This window comes from Equus asinus, chromosome X (genome assembly GCF_041296235.1).
Source record: "Equus asinus isolate D_3611 breed Donkey chromosome X, EquAss-T2T_v2, whole genome shotgun sequence".
Taxonomy (NCBI): Eukaryota; Metazoa; Chordata; class Mammalia; order Perissodactyla; family Equidae; genus Equus; species Equus asinus.
The window spans coordinates 17,023,259-17,051,049 of record NC_091820.1 but is presented as its reverse complement, the minus strand read 5'-3'; the positions used below and the strand labels follow the sequence as shown (position 1 = coordinate 17,051,049).

Genomic DNA, 27,791 nt, shown 5'->3' with positions numbered 1-27,791 from the left:
TCATGATCTGCAAAGGGAGGATATTGCATTAAATGACCTCTTAGCCTCTGTCCAGCTTCTAATATTCTATGAACTTCTTGAGAATAACTTCTAAGTTCTATTATTAGGATGATAATAATAGTCACAGTTTGTTCAGAGTTTACTGTGTACTTGGCACAGTGCAATGGGATTTCCATGGATTATAATGAAAGGTTTGGAGAAATGAAAGAACTCACCCAGGATCACACAGCTTGTAAGAAGGGGAGTTAGGACCTGAACTCAAGTTGTTCAGTCTGATCCCAAAGCCTGTGTTTGCAACCACTCTGCAGCACTGTCTAGTCTCATTACTTACCATCCCCACCCTGGCACAGAGAGTGAGGATGGAGGAGTGGGTGTGGACCTGTTAAAGGTTAATCATAAGTAGCTAGGCTACTTGAGGGACTCTTACTATTTTGTGGATGCTAGGTCCTCCCTTTTAAAGAGCCCAGCCGACATTCAGAAAGAGTGTCAGCATTTCCGCGAAGAAACTAATAGCCTACACTGATTAAAGTCATCTTAAACGTAAGTTGGCTAGAAGTGAAAAGTACAAAGTAAAGTGACTCGGTGACAAACGTGGTCGTGAAATACAAATGACTATGGCCACCGAATTACCACCTCTCTGCTTAATTGACTTAATCAAGCTGCTCGTGAAACTAAACCTAACTCCTTTATCATACGTTTTAAAGGAATGATTATATGAGCTCTATATCATTAGTGAGCATGTGGCTTCTTACCGTGGGAGCTTTCCATTGCTACCCAATCCACGTGTAGAACAGAATATCTTGATGCCCTGAGTTTTAGTACTTCTTTTCCTTCCCCACCCGTTAGCATTGTTCTTCTACTCTCCATTGCCCAGGACATAGAGGCTCCATGGAAGAAAACAGCCTGACAAAAATATTTATAGACACGTGTTAGGGATGCTAAGTATTTTCTGTCTAGGATTTCCAGTTTAAAAAAGATTCCAGGTATATGACAATCCTTGGTACAAAGGAATAGACTATCACCACCCATGGTTGGTCAGTTTATCAAAGACATCAGTTAAAGCTGTAAATAATAATAATGATACATACCTTCCCTTAATATTTTATTTAAATTTAAAACATAAAAAATAGGCTTTCATTTGCCACTTGTTTTAATGTAGAATCAAGGCCTTTTCTTTGACCATGGATCTACTGTTTCGTTCTTAGGTAAAACACCGTAATGCCTTGTTTATGATTTCCAATGCTGGTTTCTTTAAAGTGTAGCCAGAACTTGAATACAGCAGTCTGACTCTAGAGTGGGTTCAGCACTACCCCCAGCTAGTGATCTTTGCTGCTCTGACCAGGGCTCCATATTGATGACGTGAGGCAAGCAGTCATATATTGGTTAAAAGATGTCATATTTTGAGGCTGACATTCACAAGTACTTCAGAAATATAACCTGCCCCCAACTAATTGTACACATTATCTTAATAGCTTGAAATCTGCTTTTCCCTGGATGACGAGACTACAGTTGAGTCATTCAGGAACTTACTGAAGAGAACAAAAAGTGTTGAGAACAGAGGGAAAAAAAAAGAAAAATTTTCAGTATGAAACATCATGGGTGAAGAACAGTGGCTGAGTGGGAGTTTCTCAAAATTGTATGGAGTGGGAAAGTTTAGTGTGTTCTGAATCCATTCCACATTTCAAGAATCCCTACAGACAAAGAAGTAATGCATTCTAGTGATATAGAATTTTATTTTAAAATAGGTTGGACTATATTTTAATTGGTATGTGTGTGTGTGTGCATGTGTCCGTCTCTCAATCTACACTAATATATCAAATAAGAATCTCATTTTCTAATCAGCTGCTGGGAAAATACACCTGTTTCTGAAAGTCTTCTGTGAAGATGCTAGAAATCTTAAAATGCCATATTCTGCTCCATTCAGAGAAGGACTAGGACTGTAAGAATAGGAAGGCATAGAAAGAAATACTGCAAAATGCAACCCTACAGGGTTTCCTCTGCCCTCGGCATGGGAGAAAGGCATGGGGGAGCTATAGATTCTGGCAGGAGCTGCTGGGCACCTTTGAAAACTAAAGATAGAATCAGTAGGGGGTCATCTGAGACAAATATGCAATGGGAGGAAACTCCAAAAGCCTCAGCATTAAAAGGAGAGACAGAGTGGGGACCAAAACGAAGGGGTAGATAAGAGAACAATGGCTGTGGAAAGCAAAGTGTATAGGGACTGTCAGTGCCCAGTGGCTGGCAGCTATCAGAATGCAACCCACTGGGGAAAGAAGATGTCATTCCATTGTAAGTCACAGAGGAGTGGCCGTAGAGGGAATATTGTTTCCAGAATCCTTGGGCTCAAAGCCTGGAGCCAAGCAGGAGAACAACACAAATAATTAAGGGAGTAGTGGAATTAACTTACAGGGAATTCTTTCTACTTTTCTTCACCTGGTGAGATCAAGTGTGGTATTCGTTTCACATCAGATAGGTCTATTATCAGGGAACTGTATCCTGTTCTGGCAAAAGATGATCTAGTAGATTTTTTCCATTCCCAACTTTGAGGTTGTAACAAATTATGTATAGCTTGGGAAAGTGATGCACTGGCTCTGCTGCATCAGGGGCATATTTAAAAATATGTAAGATGAATAAACCTCAAGGAGGGAAAAGAAATGCGGGGGAATGTGTTATAAAGGGAAAAAACAAAAGCCAGCCTCCTTTGCATTTATATGGAATCTATATAGAGAAGAAAGTCCAACCTTCTATCAACTCCAGGTCATTGATGTTATTCTTTCTGGGTTTGTTTATTCTTTCATAAAAATGTAGCTCATATTCCAAACCCATTTTGAGTAGCAAATACCATACCCAATTTGCAGATGGAGAAACTGAGTCATCGAGGAGTTGTTTTATTCGAATTCAAACAGAACAAGTCAGTGAAAAAGACAAGAATATGATACAATTCTCTGGCCAATAGAATAAAAACAGAGAGTGACAGGTCTATAGAGTTACATCAAATTCAAGTTGTAAGGAATTTTTCTTATGGCTATACTTTAGTCTATAATTTGTCACTCAAATATCACCACCCTATAATTATATTAATGAAACATCTCTAATCGTTTACAGAGCACTCCTCTGACACTCCCTTAAAGTGTACATTAATGATTGGATACTTGACACGTTCTTAGGCTGCTTTGGATCCTGTCAATATTTGCTGTCAAAAAAACCCATTTAGGTTCCTGGTTTCTTGAGTGATGCTTTAAAGATGAAAAAGCATCAAGTCGGTGAGTTAATGGCTCATTTTTCAATGTGGCTTTTCTTTGACACCTATTCTGGAATTATCCATTTTGTGTGCCCCTTTTTAAAGGCCATTCTCAAAGTGTAAGCCTGCAATTTTAGAGCTAGTTTCAAGAATTTGAGAGTGCTTAGAGCTGACTTTGGTCCAGTGCAAAGAGCTCTTTGGAGAGGGGTTTGATAGAGTAAAAAGGTCTGTCCCTAAGGTCAGGCAGCTTCGATTTGGAATCCTGGCATTCCTTGCACTGTTCGTGTGGCATTGAGCAAATCATCTAACCTCTTTGAGGCTCAGTTTCCTCATCAGTAAAACAAAGATGATAGTACAAACCTCAGAGGTTTGTTGTGAGGATGCAGGTGTCGTGACCACCCAGGCTGAATCTTGGGGTTTGGGGTGGATAAGGTAGTTTGTGGTGGATGGGGTGGGGAGGTGGGTAGCTACTGTCCCATAACCTCACCACCAGGTTGAGATGAAAGCTAGTCTCAAAGCAAACTCTGCCACACACAGATGTTTGTTAAACACACATTCATTAGCAAGCAAGCATAAAACCATTCATTGTCTGTGAGCTCGATGAAGCCTCAGGTCATGTCCCTTTAAGTGTTCTGAGTGACTGCCACCTTGCATAAAAGGTTCACGTGAGGCAGGTGGGGCGATTGGATTCTGTTGCCCTTGGTTGGCAGCAGCCAGCTGGAAATCCTCATTATTAATGGCTCGAGATAGGCCCACATAGGGATCATTCCTCAAGCTTGGTCTCTGAAGACGCAAGCTAGAGGCAGCAGATTCTTACACTCTGTTCAGCAGGGTGAGGATTGTCTCTAAAATATTTTAACCAATCTACATATCTTAACATCCTTTAATTTCATCAAGAAAAGCCATTTCTAATGCTCATTCTGCTATTTCACCTATTTTTGACATTTCCTCAAAGATCGAAACCTCAGGTGTTGGTGGAGCTATGGCTAACAGAAGCACTTGGAATAGCGATCTTGGGAATGTGGTCTTTGTGATGTTTTACCACCTAACAGCCCAGGAGGACGAACTCCCAATTAGAGCAATAGAGTTCCCTAGAGTTGAAGTTTAAACCAACCTGTGCATGTAAAATATAAAGTAGTTTAAAGTAAATTATAGACACCTTAAACAATAGGCAGAGCAAACATTTTAAATACATATTAATACTCATCCACTTAGGGCTGATCTCTTGCAATCGTTGTCAGATTGGGTCCCCAAGTTCCAAGGAACTACTCATGGCCCAGGACTTGGGGGAAGCAGATGGGGTTCTGGGCTCCCTCACACCTTAACAGACGTGCTACACCAAACACAGCAACTCAACCTCCACCTATATTGCATTTTGGATGTTCTCATGACACTTTACTTGAAGGAAAGGTTTTGTGGCTAAGAGGTTTGAAAACTATTGACCCAGCCTAACATTCACATTACAAATGACAAAGACGAGACCCAGAGCAGTTGTCACTTTTTCAAGCGCAGAGAATCTGTAGCAACTCCTAGCAGTGGGCTCTTCTCACTACCATAAGCCACCCATGTACCATGGAGAGGCTATATGCATTGCTAAAATTAATCTCCGAGCAGGAAAAGGTGGTATTCCCATAGCATGTGCTTTGCCGAATATATCATCCTGGATGACCTTTATATGTTCCCTTACTGAAAACTACAACCTACTATGGAGCACACACACTTGATTAAATGCGTTAGTTTAGCAATAAGGTCTTTCAGAAACAATATTTTGAACTCACCATTTGGAAGATGCTACCTATAGATGCTTAACAAATGGATCGGGGTGGTGGTGACCTAACTAAACTTTTAACTGGTTAACCTTCTCCCAAGTAGTCCCTATATCGACTTTTCCCTTCTTTCATCCAAACTGTAGTAATGGAATACTTATTGGTTCAATATAGATCATCTTCTGTGGCTCTTATTAACATTATTTTGATCTTATTTCAGGACCCTTAATGATATTTCATCCAATCTAAGACACGGTCAATTGTAAAATACCATTATATTATGTCCTGCTAAGAAATAAAACAAACATGTCAATTGAAATTGTAGATACCATTGGTTGTAAGATACCTTCTGATTTCAGAGATATTAAAAGAGGTGTATCTTGGAATCCATGAAGTATGCTACCATATTTGCCACCACATAAGATATAGTTTTCCCGTTGTCTTATGTCTCCTCCTCCTCCCACTCTAAGACACCTGATATTTCCATTAAGCAGAGGAATAGCATAGAAGGCTCAACCTTAGGTTTTCCAAAATGCTTCTCTCTAAAATTGTGCTGCACTAATATTTTAGCATATATGGTACTTACTGATCAAAAATACTTCGTGGTTCATTGGCTCTAGGAATGGTGATGTACCTTTCTTGTTATCTACCACAAACACTTTGGATCTGTTTCCTTTCGGTGGGATCAGAATTATTCTAGTATGGAAGGGAGTTTTAAAGTCCCTAGGTAGAAAAAGTCACTTCCTGCTCTCAGGAGCCGAACACGGACCCGCTATGTTGCCTCAACATGGACACTGGATACTTCCTATGTCTTGAGTTAAACATTCCCCCGGCAACAGAGCTCATACCAGGCGGTTCCAAATGGACCTTACCACACTTCCCAATCATTTTGTTTGGTGTGGTATCCAAATCATCCAAACTGTGGCATAAGGTAACAAAATATTTTGCTCCTTTTACTCAGGTGTCATTTTCATGCATAACATCAAAGTTCAATTTTAACTTTTCAAGCCCACATATCCAATTACTCATAAGACAATGCTTTATCTTAAGTGGAAAAAAAATTGTGTTCTACCTTAAAAAAATATTTTAATGCTTATTTTATGTGAGTGATACTATTGGTTGAAGATGTTTTTGGTCTGCATTAAATATTCTTGCCTTTTGATATCAGATGAAATATAGAAAAAACTCAAATTTACGTATGCCCTTCCCAAAGTTCAAATTAGTGTTAGTATATTCCTCACATAATCTAACTTTCGGCATATTTCATGTTTACCAGAAGGTATTTTGTGTTTACTGCTGATGGAGATTAGTATGTTATCTTAATAAAGGACAAGATTCTATGAATTGCGATACCAATGAACTTGACTTTCCAGCATTCTCCTTACGCACTGACTCACACAGTGGTGTGTTGGAGAGAAGGTAGAAGAATGTCAACTACAGAGACCTAAGGAAGTGCTGGGACAGCCACAAGACATTATGGCAAGGAGGAGGCGGTTTAGGAGGTATGAGTGCCCCCCTGCCGTGGTAAATTTGAAGGAACCTGAACGATGGCTAAGGTGTGGGGTGGCTTCTGCGATGCTGTTTCCTCCTTTCCTATCATTATATGCCCCTTCCTCATTACAGAGAGAGGACAATATTAAGCACCACAGGAGGACAAGAGCCAAAACAAACTGTCTTCAAATTCTTCCATCCAGTGGGGAATTATGAAATCACTGCGCAGACCTAAGGATGAGTACCAGAAATCTGTAGTAAATGGAAGTCGAATTTTCCTTTGCATATTTTTATACTGTCATTACAGCAATTTTATTGAAGTAAGAAGCTTTAAAGAGGTGTACTTTTCAGATGCATTTTTCCTCACAACGATTACCGTCTCAGAATGTCATTGCAATTTCTTACTTTTCTTGAGCTAAATCTTACCTGTTTTCTCTTATAGGCAAATATTAATATTCCAATGGGAGCCTTTCGACCAGGAGCTGGGCAACCCCCAAGAAAAAAAGAATGTACTCCAGAAACGGAGGAGGTGAGGAAAACTTAACTGGCAGAGCTCTGCACTGTCTTTCTCCTCCAAATCCTGACTAAAGAGGGGCAGAGGCGAGGTGAGGGTTGGCTCTCCAGGACAAGGGAGGGCACAAAGGGATGTGGGTCAAGGAGTCATCATGTAGTAGAGACATTTCTTTGGTTGTCTTGCTCAATCAGCCATGAAACACACTGCCCTTCACTTCCCTTCAGCCAAATTTAAGCGCCTGGCACAGTTACTTAAAGATGCTGAATTTAACATCCAGTTTGTTGAATGGTTGTGTGCCTGTGTGTGTTTGTGTGTGTGTGCGAGGGGAGAGTAGCCTCTTGGATGCTCTTGGTCCGGAGACAGTCACTAGCTTGGTAAGTTTTCACCCTGGAGCTTTTGTTGACCTGAGTACAATGTATTTAGTATAGCTTCTGATGAGTGGGGAACCCCAGTGGGAGCACAGGTAATAAGCAGGTTAAATTACTTGTGGATTCAAACAAAAATCCCCAATCTCTGGGTAATTCCTTTGAAAAGAGGACTTTGCAAGGGAGTATATCAATTTCCGTATTTTCTCCTCCCTCTAATTCTTTACCTCTCCTCCAAATTCAAATACCCAGTCTTCTGAAATGGTGGCTAACATTAACAATGAACGCAATTACTAGGGAAGAGCTCCCTCCCCAAATGTTTATATTTCTTCCCCACTCATCACTTTTCTGATGAAACCTGGAAGGTCTGATTCTGAAAAAAAAAAAAAAATTATGGTTTTGGAGCATGTCATTAGCACCAGACAAGGAAAATGGAATTAAATAAAGCCACAGGGCAAAGCAACTGTATTTTATTGTTTTAAAAAGATGGAAAGGCTTTTTTAACTTTTGCAGGTGACATTTTTGGTATTTGCCCCGAAGAAACACCTATCACCATTTCAAAGTTTCCAAATAGAACTTTGGTTGTCCATCATCTAACCTTTTTTCTGTAAATAATTCCTGACGTGGTCCTACGTTACTGGTTCCAGCCCCCTATCAATAGAAAGATAATTTCTGAAAGGAGAAGATGGAGTATTTCAGTGACATCACCAAGTTCTGGAATTTCAGCCACTAGGTCACCTTCAATGAATAAAAATTTTGAGCATGCAAGTTGAAAAGACCCAGCATACCCTGGTATGGTATACCTGGCATAAAGCATACCCTGCTTTATGGTATATAATCTCAAGTTCTGATGCTGCTAACTTGGCCATCCAGTTAACTCATGATCATGAGCTTTCCCTCTGGGACTGTGGTCAAGTATTTCTGAGCCTATGTCTGCAAAATACAATCCCCTCCATTCCTCAGAGGGTCACTCTGAGGAAAGAATCAGTGATAGAACCAACATGGCATAGCCTAGCAGGTTTTCAATAAATAATGTTCATTGATTGATCTAATTAGCCAATTTGCATGAAGGACTCCTTGGTCTATTATTTTGCATGTTGTAAGAAAAAGGCATGAGGAAGTAGAAGGGAGGGCAGTGGAATTCTTCCTATACCTCCATTTATCTGTAACTAGATTTTCTTCCTGTGTTTCTTCTTAAGTTATGTCTATCACTACCATGACAATCAGTTAGAAGGTAGCTTGACCCTCTTTTCTCACTAAATTGACTGATGTAACAGTTGTTTTGGAGTCTTGCATCTCATTTTCCATCTGTGATACAGGTGGCCCTCTCCTTCATACAAGTGTCCCAGTTGAGGGACTGGGAAAACACTTTGCTCTCACTCTTGCCATACCCCCAATATGATGGTTCCAGCACATTGTAAAATAGCCAAGAACTGATGGAGCCTGGTTTGTGAACACCTAGTTTATGACCAACCACACACACAAATGGCCAACCAATATTTTTCACAGGATGGAAGGGAGTGAGGTAGCCACAGAGATCCAGAGACCTCAGGCATGTTTATTGAGCTGACCTACACCTTTCTTATGGGACTCATGGGTCCGGAGGGTGGAGTTTAGGGGTTGTACTCCCTTATTGTAAGGCCAGAAATGAACTCTCAGGACTTGTGGGGTCTTAAGGAGGGGTGGGATCCAATGACTCAAGTTCTGGCCTGGATCTTAGAGTAAGTTTCTCATGAAAACATTGTAAGCAGAGAAGTTAGGCAGCTTGGCTTAGCTACAAGGTGGGTTAAGTAGGATTTTGTGGCCTCACTTGAGGTCCCAGCCACCTTTTGTGGCATAGTTTGAATGGGAAAATGGAATCTGCATTTTTCTTTCTTAGATTTGGGATTTGTTACCTAGCCTTGCATTAAGATAATCACTGCATAAAGTGGAGATCATAACATACCATCCCTGACCAGAACAAGCCACCTCTATCACAGCCAGTAGCTCCCCCATCTTGATCCTGACACCCTCTCAGACCTGAAGAAGAGGATATACCCCAGCAGAAAGCCAGAGTGAGCCTTTTAGCTGGCTGACAGGGCCTGTGAGCACTGTCTGGGTCTCCGGCCCACCTATGGTCTCTGTGAGCCCTTTGCTCTTCTTATAGAGCTAGGGTGCACCCTCTATCCACTAGCCGCAGCCAAAGTGTGGCAGGTCCCCCACACAGAGGCCTTACAGCCAAATCCTAATAAGCATGGCTGGTCTTTTGCATAAGAGAAGGCAGCCCCTTGCTTAAAGTAATTTGAAGGGTATTGACAAGCCCCTGCTCTGTGTACCAAATCTCTTTGGACTGAAATTCCTTCATTATTAAGCCACAAAATAGCACATTGGAATTTTCTGTTAATTATTTCCCTCTCCACCTGGGCCCTTTACACAATGCAAACACATGATTTAATTCCGGTCCCACCACATCCTAGCCGTGTGGCTATGGGCAAGTTTCTTACCCCCTCGTGCCTCAGTTTCCTCAATTGTAAAATAGGGATAATGATAGGACCCCATTTATAGGGTGGATATGAGGATTGAATGAGTTAGTACGTGTAACTTAGAAGAGCTAGCAGTGTGTTTGTTCTTATTAAGACTTCAGCATTTGAACAGGAACGAGCACATCAGACCGTTTGCCCCACATAAGAGAGTTTAGGAGAAAACTCAGTAGGGCATCTGGTAGTAAAGAGGGAGATGAAGGCGACATAGCTAGAAAATGGTCCACCATTTTGCCAAATTTTACAAATACTCTGTCACCCCCAAGGGGACCATTTCCCTTGAGAACAGCCCTTCCTGAAACTGGGAATGGTGCTGGGCTTGACAAGCCTTCTCTCAAGCTCTCTTTATCTAAACCAAAGGCTATCTTTCACGTCCTGCTCAATTCAAATGTCTACTCACAAAAGAAAAAAAAAGAACGTACTTATTAGTCAAATGAGGCCATCTGGAACCCTGCTTGTTCATGCTTTAATTTATTGTAATTCTTATAATAACATATTCATAGAAGAAATGGAATCTGGTTCCCATTACTTTTTAAAAGATGAGAGAAGGATCAGTTAAGAATCTGCACCACCACTAACCTCCTTCTTGAGTCAATATTATAATATCTACTTATTAAGTATAACCACTTATAATTTTCCATTATATTTGACATTGCCAAGTCAGGGGCTAAAACTTACCTTGATAAATAAAAAACACAGTGCAGCAAGGTTTTAATAATTTGAAAGTGCCTAATATTAAATATTGTCATCCTTTATCTGTGTGCAAAGGTTTATTCTGTGAACATACACAGAACATACACAGAATAAACCTTTGCACATCGACATATAACTACATATAGGCTTTATGTGTTAAATGTGCCAATATAGCACATTTTTATATTACAAAGATAGTGAATGTAACCTACCTGGGAACTTAACAGAAGGAATTGGAAACATTTTTCTCCTTCATGCTTCTTTATTAAGATTTACCCACCTAACAACCATGGGAACATTTATAAGTGAGGAAACATTATTCATTTCACTGCTAAAAAACACTTTATAGCCTTGTTTAAAATCTCTTTCTAACAGCCTAGCAAAGAACATTTTGGAATACCTGGTCCTCCAAGTGGATGTTTAACAATTTTAATTATTGTTTCTAAATCTGTATTTTTATATGATGAGTGTGTATGCATGATGAAAGGAGGCCGATCCTATGGCTCTGTACATTGACTTGGGGAAGCAATATTTTCCGGATATTTGCAACAGGTACAGTCTGCATTGAATGACTTTATCATTTCATGTGGGTGACAGGCTAGCTATTTCATCAGCGCTGTGCCAGATTCACAGAAAATGACTATAGGAAAAACCATTAGCCCTTAGTAGAATAGCACCTCGATATTTTAAATTTCTACTCATGCCCTCAAATAAGCAATTTAAAAACACTTCTATAAAGGGCATGTCTACCAAACAATTGGTTAGAGTTTGGGAAACTTGAACACTTTCTTCTCTTTACCTTTCAGTTCTAGCCTATTTGAGAACTAGAGGTAGGAACCAGATGGCAGCTAAAGCACAGCATTGCTTTAATCCCCGGGTGACAGGGATACCTCGGTAGGCTGGCACCAAGCATGGGCATAAGTTGAATCCGAGGCAAAGTGCGGTTTCTTATTCCTTTTCCCTGGAATTGTATTGGTCCACTCAGTTGTTGGCCGAGCAGCTGGAACTCTGCCAGTCACACATCGGGACTGTGTTAGTTTGGGTCCTCCAAGAAGCAGACCCAAAGATGGAATTCAATGTGCAAAATATTTATTGGGGAAAGCACTTGTAAGGAAAATGGGAGAGTCATCAGACTGTGATGTAGATGAAGGAGAGTGGGACAGAGGGTTGGGCAGAAGCATCTTAGACCTCAGTGCTATTCTAAAGAAAATTCTGGAGCCAAAGTCCCTCCCAGAGGAGTCTCATGTCTCCCGGGAATGGACCCGCCTTGGGATCTTGTGGCACTCAGTCATTGGCTATGAGCAGCCGTGGGAAGCGTGACCTCAGCATGGTGATGGGCAGGTTTCAGGGCAAAGCAGCTGGGGCCGTCATTCAATTACCCTCCCTGCAGGAAACTGATCCGAGAGGTGTGTTCTCGTGGCTGCCACCGTGATCAAGTGTTCCTTTCAGCACCTTCCTTCCAGGGCCGCGGAGAACATGCCCCCACCTCTAGCAAATAGTAGGAATGAGCTAACAAGCAACTTTCTTCTGTAGTAATGATTTGGAGTTCTAGGAGCTACACAAAGCAACTGATCTTACTGTCTTATAATCATTGTTAATATGTGTGATTGGTGTATGTACATAGAAGCATAGATTTGTTACTATGGTACATTCTCAGGATTAATCAGCTAAACAACCATCAACAAGTAGGCATGTTTGCTTCTGTACCAGGCATTGGAGGAGCCACAAAAAAAGGACAGGATATGGTCTTGCCCTAAAGCTGAAACAACATAAAAACATACAATGATAGGAAATTTAAAATACTTTTCCAAAGCAGGAGGGGAGAGCTGGGCCTCCTCTGTTGTTCCATCCCATCGATATTCAAAGAGGTTTTGCTTATGTCAGTTTCAGTTTGTTTATGCTTCCCAGAGATGTCATTGGAACAAAGGCTGGCAGCCACTGCACCCCAAACCAAAAATTTGAAAACTCCTGGACTAAGTCATTGTTAGAGCCAGCCGTGCACTAACATTCTACAAATCTGTGCTGTTCAGGCATATTATGATCATACGATACCAAATTAAATTTGATCTCGTAAGATGCTTCTCTGGGAAACACAACTCCTTCTAACCAGTGGTAATTTTTTTTTTTTTAAAGATTTTTAATTTTTTCCTTTTTCTCCCCAAAGCCCCCCGGTACACAGTTGTGCATTCTCCGCTGTGGGTTCCTCTAGTTCTGGCATGTGGGACGCTGCCTCAGCGTGGTCTGATGAGCAGTGCCATGTCCGCGCCCAGGATTCGAACTAATGAAACACTGGGCCGCCTGCAGCGGAGCGCGCGAACTTAACCACTCGGCCACGGGGCCAGCCCCTAACCAGTGGTAATTTTTATTAGTTATCAGATAGTGAACAGCACTCTAGCGTTTCCTAAGTCATGTGGAAATTACTTGTTTTCTTCTTCCAACTTTATTCCACATTCCTCTACAAACTTCAGGAGATCTTCTTGAAACTCTGAGGGTGTCAACAGCACAAGAGGAAGTCACTCTGCTAGAATTATACTCTGAAATTATTCTTGCTTTAATTTTTTTCTGGCTCATGTCCATGACCCAGGGAGACCAAATGTCATTTTCAGTGAGCTGCATCTCTCTTCTTTCTTTTTTTTCTCTTTAGGGTGCTCCTCCCACCACAGAAGAGGAGAAGAAGCCAATTCCAGGAGCGAAGAAACTTCCAGGACCTGCAGTCAACCTATCGGAGATCCAGAATATTAAAAGTGAACTGAAATATGTCCCCAAAGCTGAACAGTAGTTGGAAGAAAAAAGGTAAGTGAAAAACTATTTCCTTTGTGCCCAAAAGATGACTATAAAATGGTTTAAGGAAGCCTTCCATAGAAGGAGTCTAGAATTCCAGAAGTGTTTATTAAGTATCAGGGCCTTCAAGTATGTCTGGTGCAAAGGTTTTCTGGTACATAAAGCCAAGCTTTGGGGCCTATATTATTCCATGTCCAGTTAGAGAGCCATTGAGGATGTTTGCCTGCCATCTCCTTTCTGATCACCTTCTTAGTTGGGGAAGGATGGGGTTGGGAGAGGAAAGATGCTTGGGAGGGGGCCTTGAGGAACGTTTATCTTGGGGTCCCTCATTCCATGCCTCAGTTTCCCCACCCAGATGCCACAAAGATCAATGAGCTATTCCTGAGCTGGAGGATCAGAGGAGCAAGGAGCTAAGGAGGTTTGGAGGTGACCCAGCTGTGTGTAAAGCAGACCAAGAGGACCCAGTAATGACTCTGGATGTGAACTAGGGAAGGGTAGACTCAAAATTGTACCTGACACCCAACGAGGCACTGTAAGCAGCGCCTGTGACCTTATTTTCATTTTGACTGGATCTGTTCAATAATGATCCCCTGGTGAGGGCTCAGCCCCACCCTTCATCTGCAGACCTGAAACCTGTGGACTGGTATGGAAATTCTGCCAGCAGTGGGCTTGTGGAATTGGCCAAAGTCATCACACTTTCTCCTATGAGACCCTGGGAGCAATCTTCTCTATCCAACACGACTGAATCCCCCCATGCACTGTTTATTCTATTTCTTAAGCAGAAGTTTAAGTCTAGATAAGAGGAATCTATACTGGGAACATAAAACAGGTGTTTATCCGGCTGCTTGTCCATTCATTCATTCATTCATCCATCCACTCACTCATTTATCCAACCAATATTTATTATCTACTTTGTGCTGAACACTAGACACATTTATTAATCACTTACCATGTGCCAGATACTGTGTGAAGAGCGTTATATCCGTTGTTTCTGCTAAGTCCCATGATACCCAATATGGCCCCAATTCTTGAAATGAGTCATAGAGAGACTGATTTTCCCCATCTATCGTGCATCCTAAAGAGGGAGTCTGACTCCAAAGTTAATGCTTTCACCTACTTGCTATACTGCTTCACCCCTTCCTTCCGCTGTACCTTCCAGATGGATTGCACACTCTCTGTGGGTGTTCAGGTGACATCTTCACATAGATGGTGGAGGCAAGCACAGCAATGGGGCTTCTACAGTGGGTTCTATGACCATAGAATGAATCCCAGGAACCTGAACGGGGACAAAGCGACATGAGCAGGAACTGACGTGAAGGGTGGTTACATGCACTTGTTATCATTTATGACAGAATGCAACCAATTAATGACTGAGCATCACTATACTCAGTCCTGCTTGTATTGCCAAGCTGAGATGAAATATTCTAATATGCTTGGGATGAAGCTTCCGAACTTTCTTGTGAGAAAGGCCGGAGAAGGGAAATTAACTTTTTGTAATATTTATTATCATATCCCAACCTGTTCAGTTAGACACATGAATTTTTAATGCAAACTTTAAGGGGTTTTGCTTTTATGAAATCCATGTTGACCTAAGTCTAACCCTAGTTCCAGTTTCAGAAGAACTTGGTTTTGAAAATTCAAAGGAATGCTGTTTTAAAATTAGCTCAGAGAGGTTCTTACCGTGTTACTCGGCAGCAAGGTTGATTCTGTAGCCTTGGATCTATGGTTACAGTAACAGGGAACAATATCAACTCAATAAAATATTGAAAAGGTACCAGAGTATCCAGAGCAAATTTTTTGCTCTTTCATTTTCTCAGAGAAGACTTTAGTGATTCTTCTCTCCTGAACAAATTCTAATAATGCAAAAGCCCTCAGAGAGGCCAATTTGTCCTTATTCTACAGGAATATGAAAACCTAAGTTGTCAGCGTAATTGATTTGAATTCCAAATGAGTACAGTCATTGTTTTAAGCCAAGGAATGATCTTTCTTTCTTGTAGAAGAAGTATTAAGTTGGTGTGCTTTTTGACTCGTCAATTCTCCTCCTGCAAATATGTCAGATTTTGAGACTTCCATGGTCGTGGTTTGTGGTTACAGAGGGAGGGCATTTCTTAATATTAGTTGATTCAGTGGACTCATAAGCAATAAATACCCTGGACCAGCCATCATTTAGCCCCTCACTGGTTGGACTGACTTCCTCCTTCTTGGGCTACCACTTTGTCATCTACCCTCACCATGTATTGGTCAGTGATTTAATCAAACAGATTGTTGTTTGAAGATTGAGTGAATAAGTCCGTAATGCCAAACACTGTGAAAACTACAAGACTCAAGGCTCAAAGTCCAGGTTATAACTATTACAACACTTTAGACATATAAGACAGAGCAGCATCTCGTTCCAGCTGAGATCAGCACCGACTCTTAAGTGGGATTTCAGATTCTTTCCTTGCCCTGTGTCCTGGCTAGAACTGTTCATAGAAATTGATTAACAACATTACAGGACAAGAACCAGAAAGGCCAATGACTAGCCAGGATCAGGAATCATGGCTTGTGGCAAAGGACTTAGGGCCTGGACCTAATCAGGAACCAGAATTAGGCAACACAGAGACGGCACATACCGACTCAAGACTAAGAGACATGGGAGTATCGTAAATGAGGCCCCAATCCAAGCTGGAATAGGCACGGGGCAGGGAAGGTCACGCATACAGCCACATACCTCTCGGGATTCTCCTGGCTGTGATTTAAGGTGGCCAGATGGTGAATTAAGGTGATTTAAGTCCAGGAGCCAGATGAAGAGACAGGACCAGTGGCAATGTCTGAAAACCAAGAGGCTTCTGACCCTCCCATGCCTGCTTGTTTGTTGCATGCTTAGGAATCCCCCATGTCCACTGTCACCATCAGTTCATTTGCTTGTTTCTCACCTCAGACTTCATGGACAGGGGTCTGGGGAACCTGGAGAACTGCTAAGAGCTAGTATCCAATAGACTCTGTGCCCATTCCTGCTCCCTCTCAACCCTCAGATCAGACCACAGGTGCTCAGTAAAGAACCTTTGTAACTAGGGTCTGTACCATGGGCACTTTCTTTATTCCATGCTAAGATATATAGATGTTCAACTTGGTCCCTGCTCTCAGGATACTTAAATCTTGATGGAAAGATAAAAATAATATACTTCAAAAGGTAGATAACAATTCAAGAGTTAGATAGCTCAATGATTCAAGATATCCCGTGGCTATTTATGACCCACTAACAAGTAGGCAGTAGAGATAACCAATGTTATGGCTTATGAAAGGGGGAACTCACAATGATTTGCGGTCAGTGACAATTTCAAGGAGATAGTAGGAATGGAATGGTTTAAACAGAAGCTCAGAGTAGCCTCTGGACATATAAATGTCCAGAGCATCATTAATGGGCTGGCCTGGTGAGACCAAACAGTTCCTCTAGGGCAATAATTCTTTGACTTTTGGGGAAGAGCAAAACAAGCTCCTGCAACCTGCCCACACCATCTCTTCTCTTTTTCCAGTGGTAAAATAACTCAGTGATAACAAAGAATTGGAGAGGAACAAAATAAGTATCAAAGTGGTAGCAATGCAGCAATTACAAGAAAAGTAATTAACAAAGATAATCTCTAAGAATAATTCTACAATTATGTTAATGTACACAAAGATAGCAGCAATTGAAAGCCCTGGGACCGATGAAGCACTAGCAAGAAATTGTCATTCTGAAGTTGCAGGCATTCCTTCTCTCTGTGTTGGACATTGCAGCATGGCCACATGTTATGTGGCAGCCAGACTTCATGATTATGCACTAAACTAGGGTTTCAGGAAAATGCTAAATTGTAGTGATTCTTAATAACTCACTTAGTAGCTTTTGCCCATGTATATAAGTGAAAATCTATCAAGTTAATCCCCATTTTTCTCTAAGAACTGAGGAAAGCACTTGCATTTTTGAATCAGGAAGTCTTTTGAGGTCCCCCAGTGGGTGTTGGACCATACTTTGAGAAACATTGCTATAGGGAAATAAGTGAGAGTGAGTTGGAATGATCTGCAACTCCTGTATACCCATATGCAGCCTCATGATCTTGTTAGTCTCTCCCCATACCCCACATGAGCCGACCAGCCTTGATTTGATTCTGGATTTTGTAGATTTGAAAAGAATCATTATAATGCCCTGTTGGGGGAGGTGTGCCTTCTCCCTCCAGCACTCTGCCCCGTCCCTGGCACCTTCTTTTTATTGTTGTCACAATACTTACCAAAATGATGAATTGATTTTCTTGTTTGTATCTTCTTCATGATGCCAGGATATGACCCCTTAAAGGCTGGGGTGCACCTGATCCATCTTGAGCACACAAAGCATATCTGTAGAATGTTACTGGTGCACTGACCACAGCAAGTCTGGTGCCCCCTATAAATGTGTTCTAGTAGACTTTCCAGGTCCTTGCATTCTCAGGGAGATTACTACTTGAAAAGCAAAACTAGTTTTTCTCTCAAGGGCTGAAGGTAACATTCTCGACCAAGATCAGTAAAGGGCTCAAAAATTTGACTTTAATTCATTGATTATAAAGTTATTCCTCTGGGAAACTGAAAAATTGGGGAAAATGTCAAGTTTGGCTCATAGTCCTCCAAAGGGGAGAAAAAAAACATGTAAAACCAGAAGAAAATAATTTAATTTTCAATAATTCTTTGGCTTTATTTTTCAAGGAACATCTATGTCCAGATAAGACATATTTACTAATCAACCATCCAGAGAGATGCCATCTCTGATCGAGGAGAACATAAAGTGTTCATTACTCTTAAATGTTAAGCATTATGCATCATGGTCATTCCTGCTGATTCAAGGGCTAATTTTGAGAGTGTTGGCGGGAGGGCAAATTGACGTACCTAGACACTTGATGAAAAGTGAATTTAGCACCTAACAAAAGACCTCTAAAATACATGAAGCAAAAACTGACAGAATTGAAGGGAGAAATACACAATTCAATAATAATAGCAGGAGACTTCAATACCCCACTTTCAATAATGGATAGAACAACTAGACGGAAGATCAACATGGAAATCGTCTTAGTCTGTTTGGGCTGCTGTAACAGAATACCATGGACTGGGTGGCTTAAAAACAACAGAAATTTCTCTCTCACAGTTCTGGAGCCTGGGAAGTCCAAGATCAAGGCACCAGCAGATTCTGTGTCTGGTGAGGGCCTGCTTCCTGGTTCATAGACAGCCATCTTTGTACTCTATCCTCATGTGGTGGAAGGGGTAAGGGAGGTCTCTGGGGTCTCTTTTATAAGGGCACTAATCCTATTCATGAGGGCTCTGCCCTCATGACCTAATCATGTCCCAAAGGCCTCGTCTCCTAATACCATCACATTGGGGATAGGTTTCAACTTATGAATTTTGGGGGGAAATAAACATTCAGTCTATAGCAGAAATAGAAGACTTGAACAACACTATAAACCAACTAGATCTAACTACCATCTATAGAACACTCCACCCAATAACAGAGGAGTACACATTCTACTCAAATGCACATGGCATGTTGTCCAGGACTGGCCATATGTTAGACCATAAAGCAAGTCTCAATAAATTTAAAAGCATTGAAATCATGTAAAGTATGTTCTTGGACCCAATGGAATGAAATTTGAAATCAATAACAGAAGGAAGTTTGGGAAATTCACAAGTTATGGAACTTAAAGAACACACTCCTGAATAACCAATGAGTCAAAGAAGAAATCACAAGGCAAATTAGAAAATACTTTGTAACAAATGAAATGAAAATAAAACATACCAAAATTTGTGAGATGCAGCAAAAGCAGTGTTTAGAGGGAAATTTATAGTTGTAAATGCCTATATTAAAAAAGAAGAAAGATTTGAAATCAATAATCAAGCAATCAAATCAATATTAGCAACTACATATTTGGGAAACATGTCCTTTATCATCTTAGAGTAAACTTAATCCATATCTACATAAATGGCAGATGATTAAATTGACGCATGAATGGAAATATCATCCCTTTCAAATGGTAAAATGTAATTAGTTTTAAAAATCTATTTGCATAAACACTATAAAACATAACAGAAGCTGAGAAATAAAAAGTAATCACCTTTAAGATCACCATTTTAGCTTAATACTCACTTTATAGCTTCCCTTCTAGTCTTTGCCCCTGGGTTTACATATGGGGTACAATACAACAAAGTTGCTAACAATATGAGATTTGGGGTCATGAAGACTTGGTCTCATTACCTTCTACCTTTGCAACTTTGGGCTCTGTGTCTCTGTTTCTTTGTTTCATAAAAAGCAGAAAATGGCATCTCCCTCATAGGGTAGTTGTGAAGGATTAGGGAGATGTATTTTAAACAGTATATCCAGGCAAGTGCCTAGGATGGGGTAATTACTCAGCAAATGGGAACTGGTTCTCCTTTTACTTTTTTCTTACATAGCATCATTCATAGCACTGTACAGTTTTGTATCTTGCTTTTTCCACTCTACATTTTCTCATAAGAGTGTTTTTTGTGTTGCTTTCCAGGCTTCAGAATTAACGTGACTTATTTCTCATAGTCTTTGACTTATCATGGTTTCATAACCTTGTTCCTCTGCCAGTAGATGGAGGACTGATTTATTGTTTTACATAGAACTACACTTGAAAAAAAAAAACCAACTTCTCCAAATGTCTTCTCTGTGGTTTGCTGGAAATTTTTTGCCCTCAATTTTGAAATGTTCCCTGCTTTGACCCAATTACAGAAGCTTTATTCAGTGTCTTTGAAGGAAATGTTTTTATGCTGAGATTTTTCACTCTCTAGTGAAGCCACATTTCTTTTGATTTGTGATGTTCTTTTCTTTTCTTCTGCTCCCCACTTGGTTAGGATAAAGATGAGTTCTGCAGTGGTTCTGAACTGCATCAAGGTCTTATTCATTTGTTTTCCTGCCTGGCAAGGCTATTGTTCTAGGCCCTGGTTACAGCCTGTGTGGGCATAAAGTACTCTGAAGGTGAATGTGAGGAGCCTTAGAGCTGATTGTGGCAGTTGCTTTAAGAGCCTCTCCACAGCCAACACACAGAAGCTACCTGGATGGTTTCTGCTAAAACGGAGATTTTTTAAAAATTTATTTTTTATTTTTTTAATTGCAGTAACTTTGGATTATAACATTGTATAGCTTTTGGATGTACATCATAATATATTTCAAATTCTGTGTAGATTACATCATGTTCACCACCCAAAAACTAATTATACTCCATGCCCTCACATGTGAGCCTAATCCCTCCTTTTGCCCTCCCCCCTTCCCCCGTGGTAACCACCAATCCAATCTCCAATGTTATGTGTTTGTCGTTGTTTTTATCTTCTACTTATGAGTTAGATCATACAGTATTTGACTTTCTCCCTCTGACTTATTTCACTGAGCATAATACCCTCAAGTTCCATCCATGTTGTCCCAAATGGCCGGATTTCATCATTTCTTATGGCTGAGTAGTATTCCATCATGTATAAATACCACATCTTCTTTATCCATTCATCCCTTGATGGGCACCTAGGTTGCTTCCAAGTCTTGGCTATTGTGTATAATGCTGCAACGAACATAGGGGTGCAGGTATCTTTATGCCTTTGCGTTATCAAGTTAAAGCAGAGATCTTGAGGGCCTAGTATGTGAATTCTCAAGAGGGAGCTGGAATTGGTGAGAGAGCTTTCAGGGAGTAGACCTGAGACCAGAGAAGCACATCTGCTCCAACCAGTTTGGTGGAAGGCAGAAGTGATTCAGGACCCAATTCTGTAGAACCTTGTATGCTGTACACACAGATTTCCATGGGCTAAAGGACAGTTACGACTGGCATTTGCTCTGCTCCCAATGCAATGGAACTCATTACCCTATCTCAGTGGTTCTCAGGGGCCAGGGTGTGGGAGTTGAGGGGGAGGCAATATCTGGAGACAGTTTGAGTTGTCACAACTGGGGGGAGGTATGGGGTGCTACTGTCATCTAGTGGGGATAAGCTAGGGATGCTAGTAAATGTCCCACAGTACCCATGACAGCCCCCCACAACAAAGAATTATCCAGTTCCAAATATTAGTAGTGCTGAGAGTAAGCAACCTTGATTTATCTACCTGAGAGGTTGATGTCGGGACCAACTTATTGCAAATTTTCCTGTTCCAAGCAATTAATGCATTGCATTGTACAGAAATCAAAACATTAATAAAAAGAGATTAATTAATAGCCCAATATTTATAATTTCTTCAGAGTAATAAGAGACAGGAATAAAGCACTCTTAAATATGATTCTTTTGTCAATTAGTAAACTAAATATATTTATGGTATATGGTATATATAGAATATTCCTGAGCTATAGTATTAGGCCTTAAACACAACTATATTTTATGGGGTTTTTTTTCATCTCAAATGTGTCAGAAAGCAGTAGGTTATCTCAGCAGTTCAAGTATTTTAAAATATTAATGTTAAGCATTAGTAATCATCAGCACCAACATCAATGCCGTCATTTTTATTGTCATTACTAGAATTTATTATACGCTCATGATATGCCCCACACTGCACCTTGTGCTTCACATACTGCATGGGGTATATACTATGATGCCCATGACATTTATGGGGGAAGGAAGGCTAAGAGAGCTTATGCAACTTGACCAAGGTCATCCAGCTTGTAAGTCACAGAGGTGAGATGAACACTGTCATCTCATACTCTACAGCCAGTGCTTTTAGTCACTCTCCTTCACTGAATTCTTTTTTTTTTAATGGAGGAAGATTCACCTTCACCCTGAACTTACATCTGTGCCAATCTTCCTCTCTTTTTTTTTTCTTGAGGAAGATTTTCCGTGAGCTAACATCTGTGCCAATCTTCCTCTATTTTGTATGTGGGTTGCTGCCACAGCATGGCTGACGAGGGGTGTAGGTCCACCCCGGGGATCCAAACCCATGAACCACTGCCACCAAAGCAGAGCACATTGAACTTGATCACCATGCCACGGGGCTGGCCCCTCACACACTGCATTCTTTACAAATGTCCTTTCAGTTGTAGTCTTCCAGGCTTTGCAAATATTTCACTGTGTTAGGTCAGAGTAAGATAAGCAAAGTCTAAAGAGACTGCAGAAACTGTCACCTCCACAAAGAGGTCACACCACAACTCTGACATGTTGGTTTATTCATTTGTTCATTTGTTCATTTATTCATTCATTCACTCATCCATTCATGCATGCATGCATTCATTCATTCAACAAGCATTTATTAAGCATAAAACATGCACCAGGTATGAGGATATCAGCTTTGGGGATTCAAATATGAACCAGACAGAGTATCTACCTGGATTAAGTTCATGCAAAACATTGCAGGGAAGCACAAATAATTTGCTCTTTTTAAGGGTCTTAAAAAAAAGGAAGGGTTATTGTCTGTAAATATCAGAGAAAGCATGAAAGAGAGACAGAGTGAGAGAAGGCAAAGAAGAAAAGGAAAGGAGGGGAGGGGGAAGAAGAGGAGAGGGGACAGAACAGCAGCTATTGTGGGGGTGCTGGAGATGACATGGACCTGGCCCAGTGCTGACAAACTGCAGCAGAGGGACACCAGGCCTCTGCAGAGCTGCCTTTGCTCCCGGGATGAGCGAGGGCTTGACAGGTGTCTCTGTGTCATCATGAGGCAGCCGTCTCCTACCCATGAAGCCTTTTTTTCTCATTCCCTCTCATGCTGTGTGCAGCCCACGCAGAAAACTGGGGAAATGAATTCCAGGCTGTCTAATCAGGCTTGGCTGCATCGTGACAACGCTGCTCGTTTTCACTCCCTCCACACATTGTGGCATTTGAGAAGGAGAAGGAATCACAAGGAGCACATCAGGACTTGCACATTTAACTTGTACTCCCTCATCACCGCTCCCTGCCTGTGAACTGATCATTCCACACCCTCTGGTTTAGGGCTTTATGCAGATGGCAAGGTGGTGGCTGCTTTAATCCCAGGCAGGGTGGGTCAACTGGCTTTTCACTGAGGGAAATTTCTATTAAGCAGTCGACAGATTGGAGTCGCTTTCGTCCAGGCAGGTGGCACAAAGGCTGCTCAGAACAATTCATCTTGACTGCTGGAAAAATAGCAGAAAGCAAGCCTGTCCTACTGCTTGAAAGTCGTTGGATGCCTTCTGTAGAAAGGACAGTGGCACTTCCTTCCCCCTTGGAAGGCATGCAGCAGGCCCAGCCAAATCCTTAACAAGTAATACACATTTTACTGCCTAGCTCTCGCCTAATCCCCAATTTTGAAAACAAATGATAGGAATCATGGCTGCCCTTTAGTTTCAGAGGCAACAATTAATTCCTGAAAACTTACCAAATGGGTTTATTAAATTCTGAGTGTTCAAACATCCATTTATTCAGACTCAATTAATTTTCATTTCTTAATCATTTTGTACATGGGCTACTTGGAATTTACCTTGGCTGAATTAACCTTTTTCTTCATAATGTAAGTTAACAGCATGACCTAGATTTAAATGGGAAGGACTGAAGGACTAGAATAAATTCACTCCTTTAGTAAGTGAACATCTGTGCACCTACTGTGTGCCAGGCACTGCTACTTTCGAGGTAAGCAACATAAGACAATGTCCCTCAAGAAACTCAGTCTAGTTGGGTGAGGATGTGAGAGGGGACAGCATATAATGGCTGCAGCAGGAATGAAGAAGAAACTAGATGCAGCCTTTGAATATAAGTGACAACGAAAGATTCTAGATAGGATGCTGGAAAACAGATATTCTACTGAAAAGGTTGAAGCATATAGCATTTAGAGGTGATTCAGACATAAGTCCATGCCCTGCCTTTGCTATTACCTTGGTCTGTGATTTGACATAATCGCTCTGCCTCAGTTTCTTCTTCTGAAAAATGAAAAAAATACCTACCTCATGGGGATGATTTTGCCCCCCACCCTAAGGGACATTCAGCAGCGTTTGGAAACATTTTTGGTTGTCACACCTCAGGGTGGGTACTATGACATGTAGCAGGTAGAGGCCAGGGATGCTTCTAAACATCCCACAGTGCACAGGACAGCCCCCCACAAGAAATGTCCATAGTGCCAAGGTTGAGAAACACCGAATTACCTAGTGTGTATAAAGTCCTTAACACAGTGGTAGCTATTATTATTATTAACTATAACACGGTACCATTAGAAAGAACTTAATTTAAGACACTGGACACTGGATGTGCTGGACACAGCGAGACACACCTGTGCTCCACTTCCAGCTCTGTTATTTTGTGACCTTGGGCAAGCTCTTGACTGCTCTGAGACACATCTATAAATAGGAATGATAATGCCAATCTTGAGAGGGGAACATAAAGACAGCGAGTTGACTCAGATGGAGCACCTGGCATGAAGTGGCATCCAGAAAGTGTTCATCCCCTTTGCTGTCCCCACAACCTGCCCATGCCCTCTGTCCTCAGCCCCTTTCTTCCCAGGGCAGGGGTTGATAGATTTTTAACTGAAATACTCTCTAAAGAGTAGCTCTGCGTGTTTCCCCAGGGACTATGAAAAAGCTCACTGAAAATGAAAACCCATTAACTGTCTGGGACTAACAGGCGCTCACTGAAGCACTTGTAAGCATCCGGAGGATCTCTTTCTCAGCCACCACCTACCTTGAATCGTTTGAGCTTGAGCCAGTTCGGGAGATGATTTCTCACCTGCAAGTGTCCTCTTTCTCCTAGAGGAGGCATTGCAGTCCCATTTTTCAAAACCTGCAGAAGCTCCCGCTTCCAAAGCCCTTGTCTCGAGACAGCAAAATTACAAATATTTCACTTGAGCACTTTCATTTTGCTTTGGAGACTTCAAAGGCTCACCCGCACCCCCTCCACCATTTTTAACTAGTAAATGCATCTGGTTTGTAATTTATGACTTTTCTCTGCAGAAAATCAGTTTAAGAAATATTTGGAGAGTCAAGCTACCACTCTGCTACTATCAAGGAAAAATGAAACAATGCATCAGCTACCATTTTCCTGAGTATTTCAAATGGGCTTGGTGGCCAAAAAGAGGCACCTCATCTTTTTAGCAATCTTTTGTACACAGAGTATGCACTATTGGAGTCTGGTCCAGAAATTAAAACAAGACCTATGGCGAGCTAAACATCCAGAACTACCCTGGTTGCCTTCTCTCTGACATCCTGTCCTGGCCTATGCACCATTCACATCCAATTTCCACTGTTATTACTGTCTAGGAGGGTTCCCTCCCTCTCTCTGACATTACTTAATCTGATAATTAAGTAATGTCTACTTTGCAATAAGAGCGAAACAGGTAGGCAGCCAGTTATAAGTACAGGTGCCAAATAACATGGCAGCTTGGAGACTTTGTGAAATGGCCACTTAAAGGGGAGGGGTATCACAAGCCAGGCAATGAGGAAAGAGAAGCTTATTTGGGGTTTTATGGCAAAAGCCAAATCATATCTTTTAACTAGAGGCTAATAGTAGCAATAATATTAACATGCCCTTGCACTTGATTTTGAGAATTCCAAAGTACTTTCATGTTCATTCTCTCTTTCAAGGTTCACAACAGTTCTGTGAGACAGGTAGGCAGGAATTGAATTTGCAATTCAGTCTTACCTAACTTCCAACTTCATACAGGGTGGAAGATTGTGAGATATATCATCATCTCCCTCCAGAGAAAGTTCATTTTAAGACTATTAATTAAGCCTGATTAAGTCCATCTATAGAAAATGGGTGTGATCCCTTTTAATCAGAAAGTAGAATGACCAGGCAGTCTGCAGCAGGTGCTGAGGAGGGGTTACTTACAACCCATGTTGTGGGCCAGAATTGAACAGATAATGGTGGTGCTTACAGCCGGAAGGACTTTTCTCGCTGACATAAAAAGATAGCTAGGATTCATCTACCCACATCTATCTATAGGCATATTTCAAAGGAAATGTACTATCTCAATTTCCATCTCTGTTTACTGGGTTTTTGGTGCCTAATTTTTAAAAATCACAGTGTCCTTTATATACATATAAACATGCCACACACACACACACACACACACACACACACACAGATTTGATCCCAGATTTGAAACTCAGGTTGAAATGTCTTTAATTTCAGAAAGACCAGGTAGCAAATGAATGCACCTGGGGAAACTTTTACTTTAAGATGCCCCCAAATAATCACCCTAAAGGTCAACTCTTCTGGAAGGCTCTCCATTGTCACCAACAACGGAGAAATGGCATCCAGACTCCCTGCAGAATCATATACGAAGTTTACTGCTGGTTATCTGTCAGGGGAGAGAGAGCATGGGAGTCATTCTGAGCCAAATCCAATCCAATTATGGGCCAATTATAGACCTGCTTCCATTGCCAGGAGCAGGACCCACCACCAACGGAGCTGGTCTCAGAGCCCCTGGCTGGCAGGGACTCCCAGTGCGTGGGGAGAAGAGTGCGTGGCCCAGATAAGACAAAACAGCTGATAATGCTCGGGGACCAGCACAGATGGCAACTGCAACTGCATTAGAATGGCTACTGAACCTCCTCACCATCTCACTGCCATCCCTTCATAATTGACTCCAAATTTGGTTTTCCCTCCTGGGTGGCACCCTTTCTCACTAGGTAATCAAATTATGTAATGCCAAGAGGTGGTAGCCAGGGCTTCACTCCTGTACTTGGGGTCAACCTGCTGCAATCCTGCAGTCTTAGCCACGGTGCTAACTAGGAACACAGTGCTAACTAGGAACACAGTGCCTGGATACCTGCATCACCACTGACAACCTCACTGAACACGTAGGAGTTAAAATACCAAGAAACTTAAGTTAGAAACTTGTGCTAGGCAAAAATGAAGCTATCTCTATTAAAAATCAAAACAACTTTGTGAATTTTGGCTGGCACTTCCAACTGACTGAGATCATTTCAGGTCCACATTCTAGCATCCAATACTGTAGTTATTCCTCCAGCCTGGCTTTGCATGTCTGATCTGCTAGTTTGAGAATAAACTTGCTCCTCTCTTTAACTGAGATCTTGAGGAGAGTGGGGGCAAGGCAGCACCAAGGACAGCATCCTGTGGGCTACAGCAATGGAAACTCCTTCGATTGGCCTAGAGTGGTGGTCCTCAAACTTTCTCAGGCAGCAGCATCATCTAGAGGGCTTCTTGAAGGTTTCTGGGCCCCACGCCCAGAGCTCCTGATTCAGTAGGTCTGGAGTGGGCCAGAGAATTTGTATTTCTGACAGATTCTCCCAGGCTGCTGCTGCTGGTTTGGGGACCACACTTTGAGAACCACTGACCTAGAGCCATCAATCTAGATTGTTTAGGTCTTGACATTCAAAATCCCCTAACTATCCCATTACCTAGTCCACAGTTTTATAGCTAGGATCCAAAGGTATGGTTAGCGACTTGGTCAAATTTATTTGCTGAAATTCAGACATACAAAGCATCAATGAAAGCTTATAATAGTGCTTCCAAGGGCCAGGCACTGTCCCAAGCACTTTACCTTGTGATTCTTAAA

At 41.4% G+C, this 27,791-nt stretch overlaps 1 protein-coding gene across 1 annotated transcript in view; it reads left to right on the top strand.

Moving 5' to 3' along the window:
* SMPX (small muscle protein X-linked) overlaps nt 1-27,791 on the top strand; it is a 124,811-nt gene that overhangs the window by 80,739 nt on the left and 16,281 nt on the right. Inside the window, exons 7-8 of the mRNA XM_014847923.3 lie at nt 6,941-7,027; nt 13,234-13,382. Coding sequence (XP_014703409.1) covers nt 6,941-7,027; nt 13,234-13,368 — 222 coding nt within the window. The 3' untranslated portion in view covers nt 13,369-13,382. The remainder of the gene's footprint in view (nt 1-6,940; nt 7,028-13,233; nt 13,383-27,791) is intronic.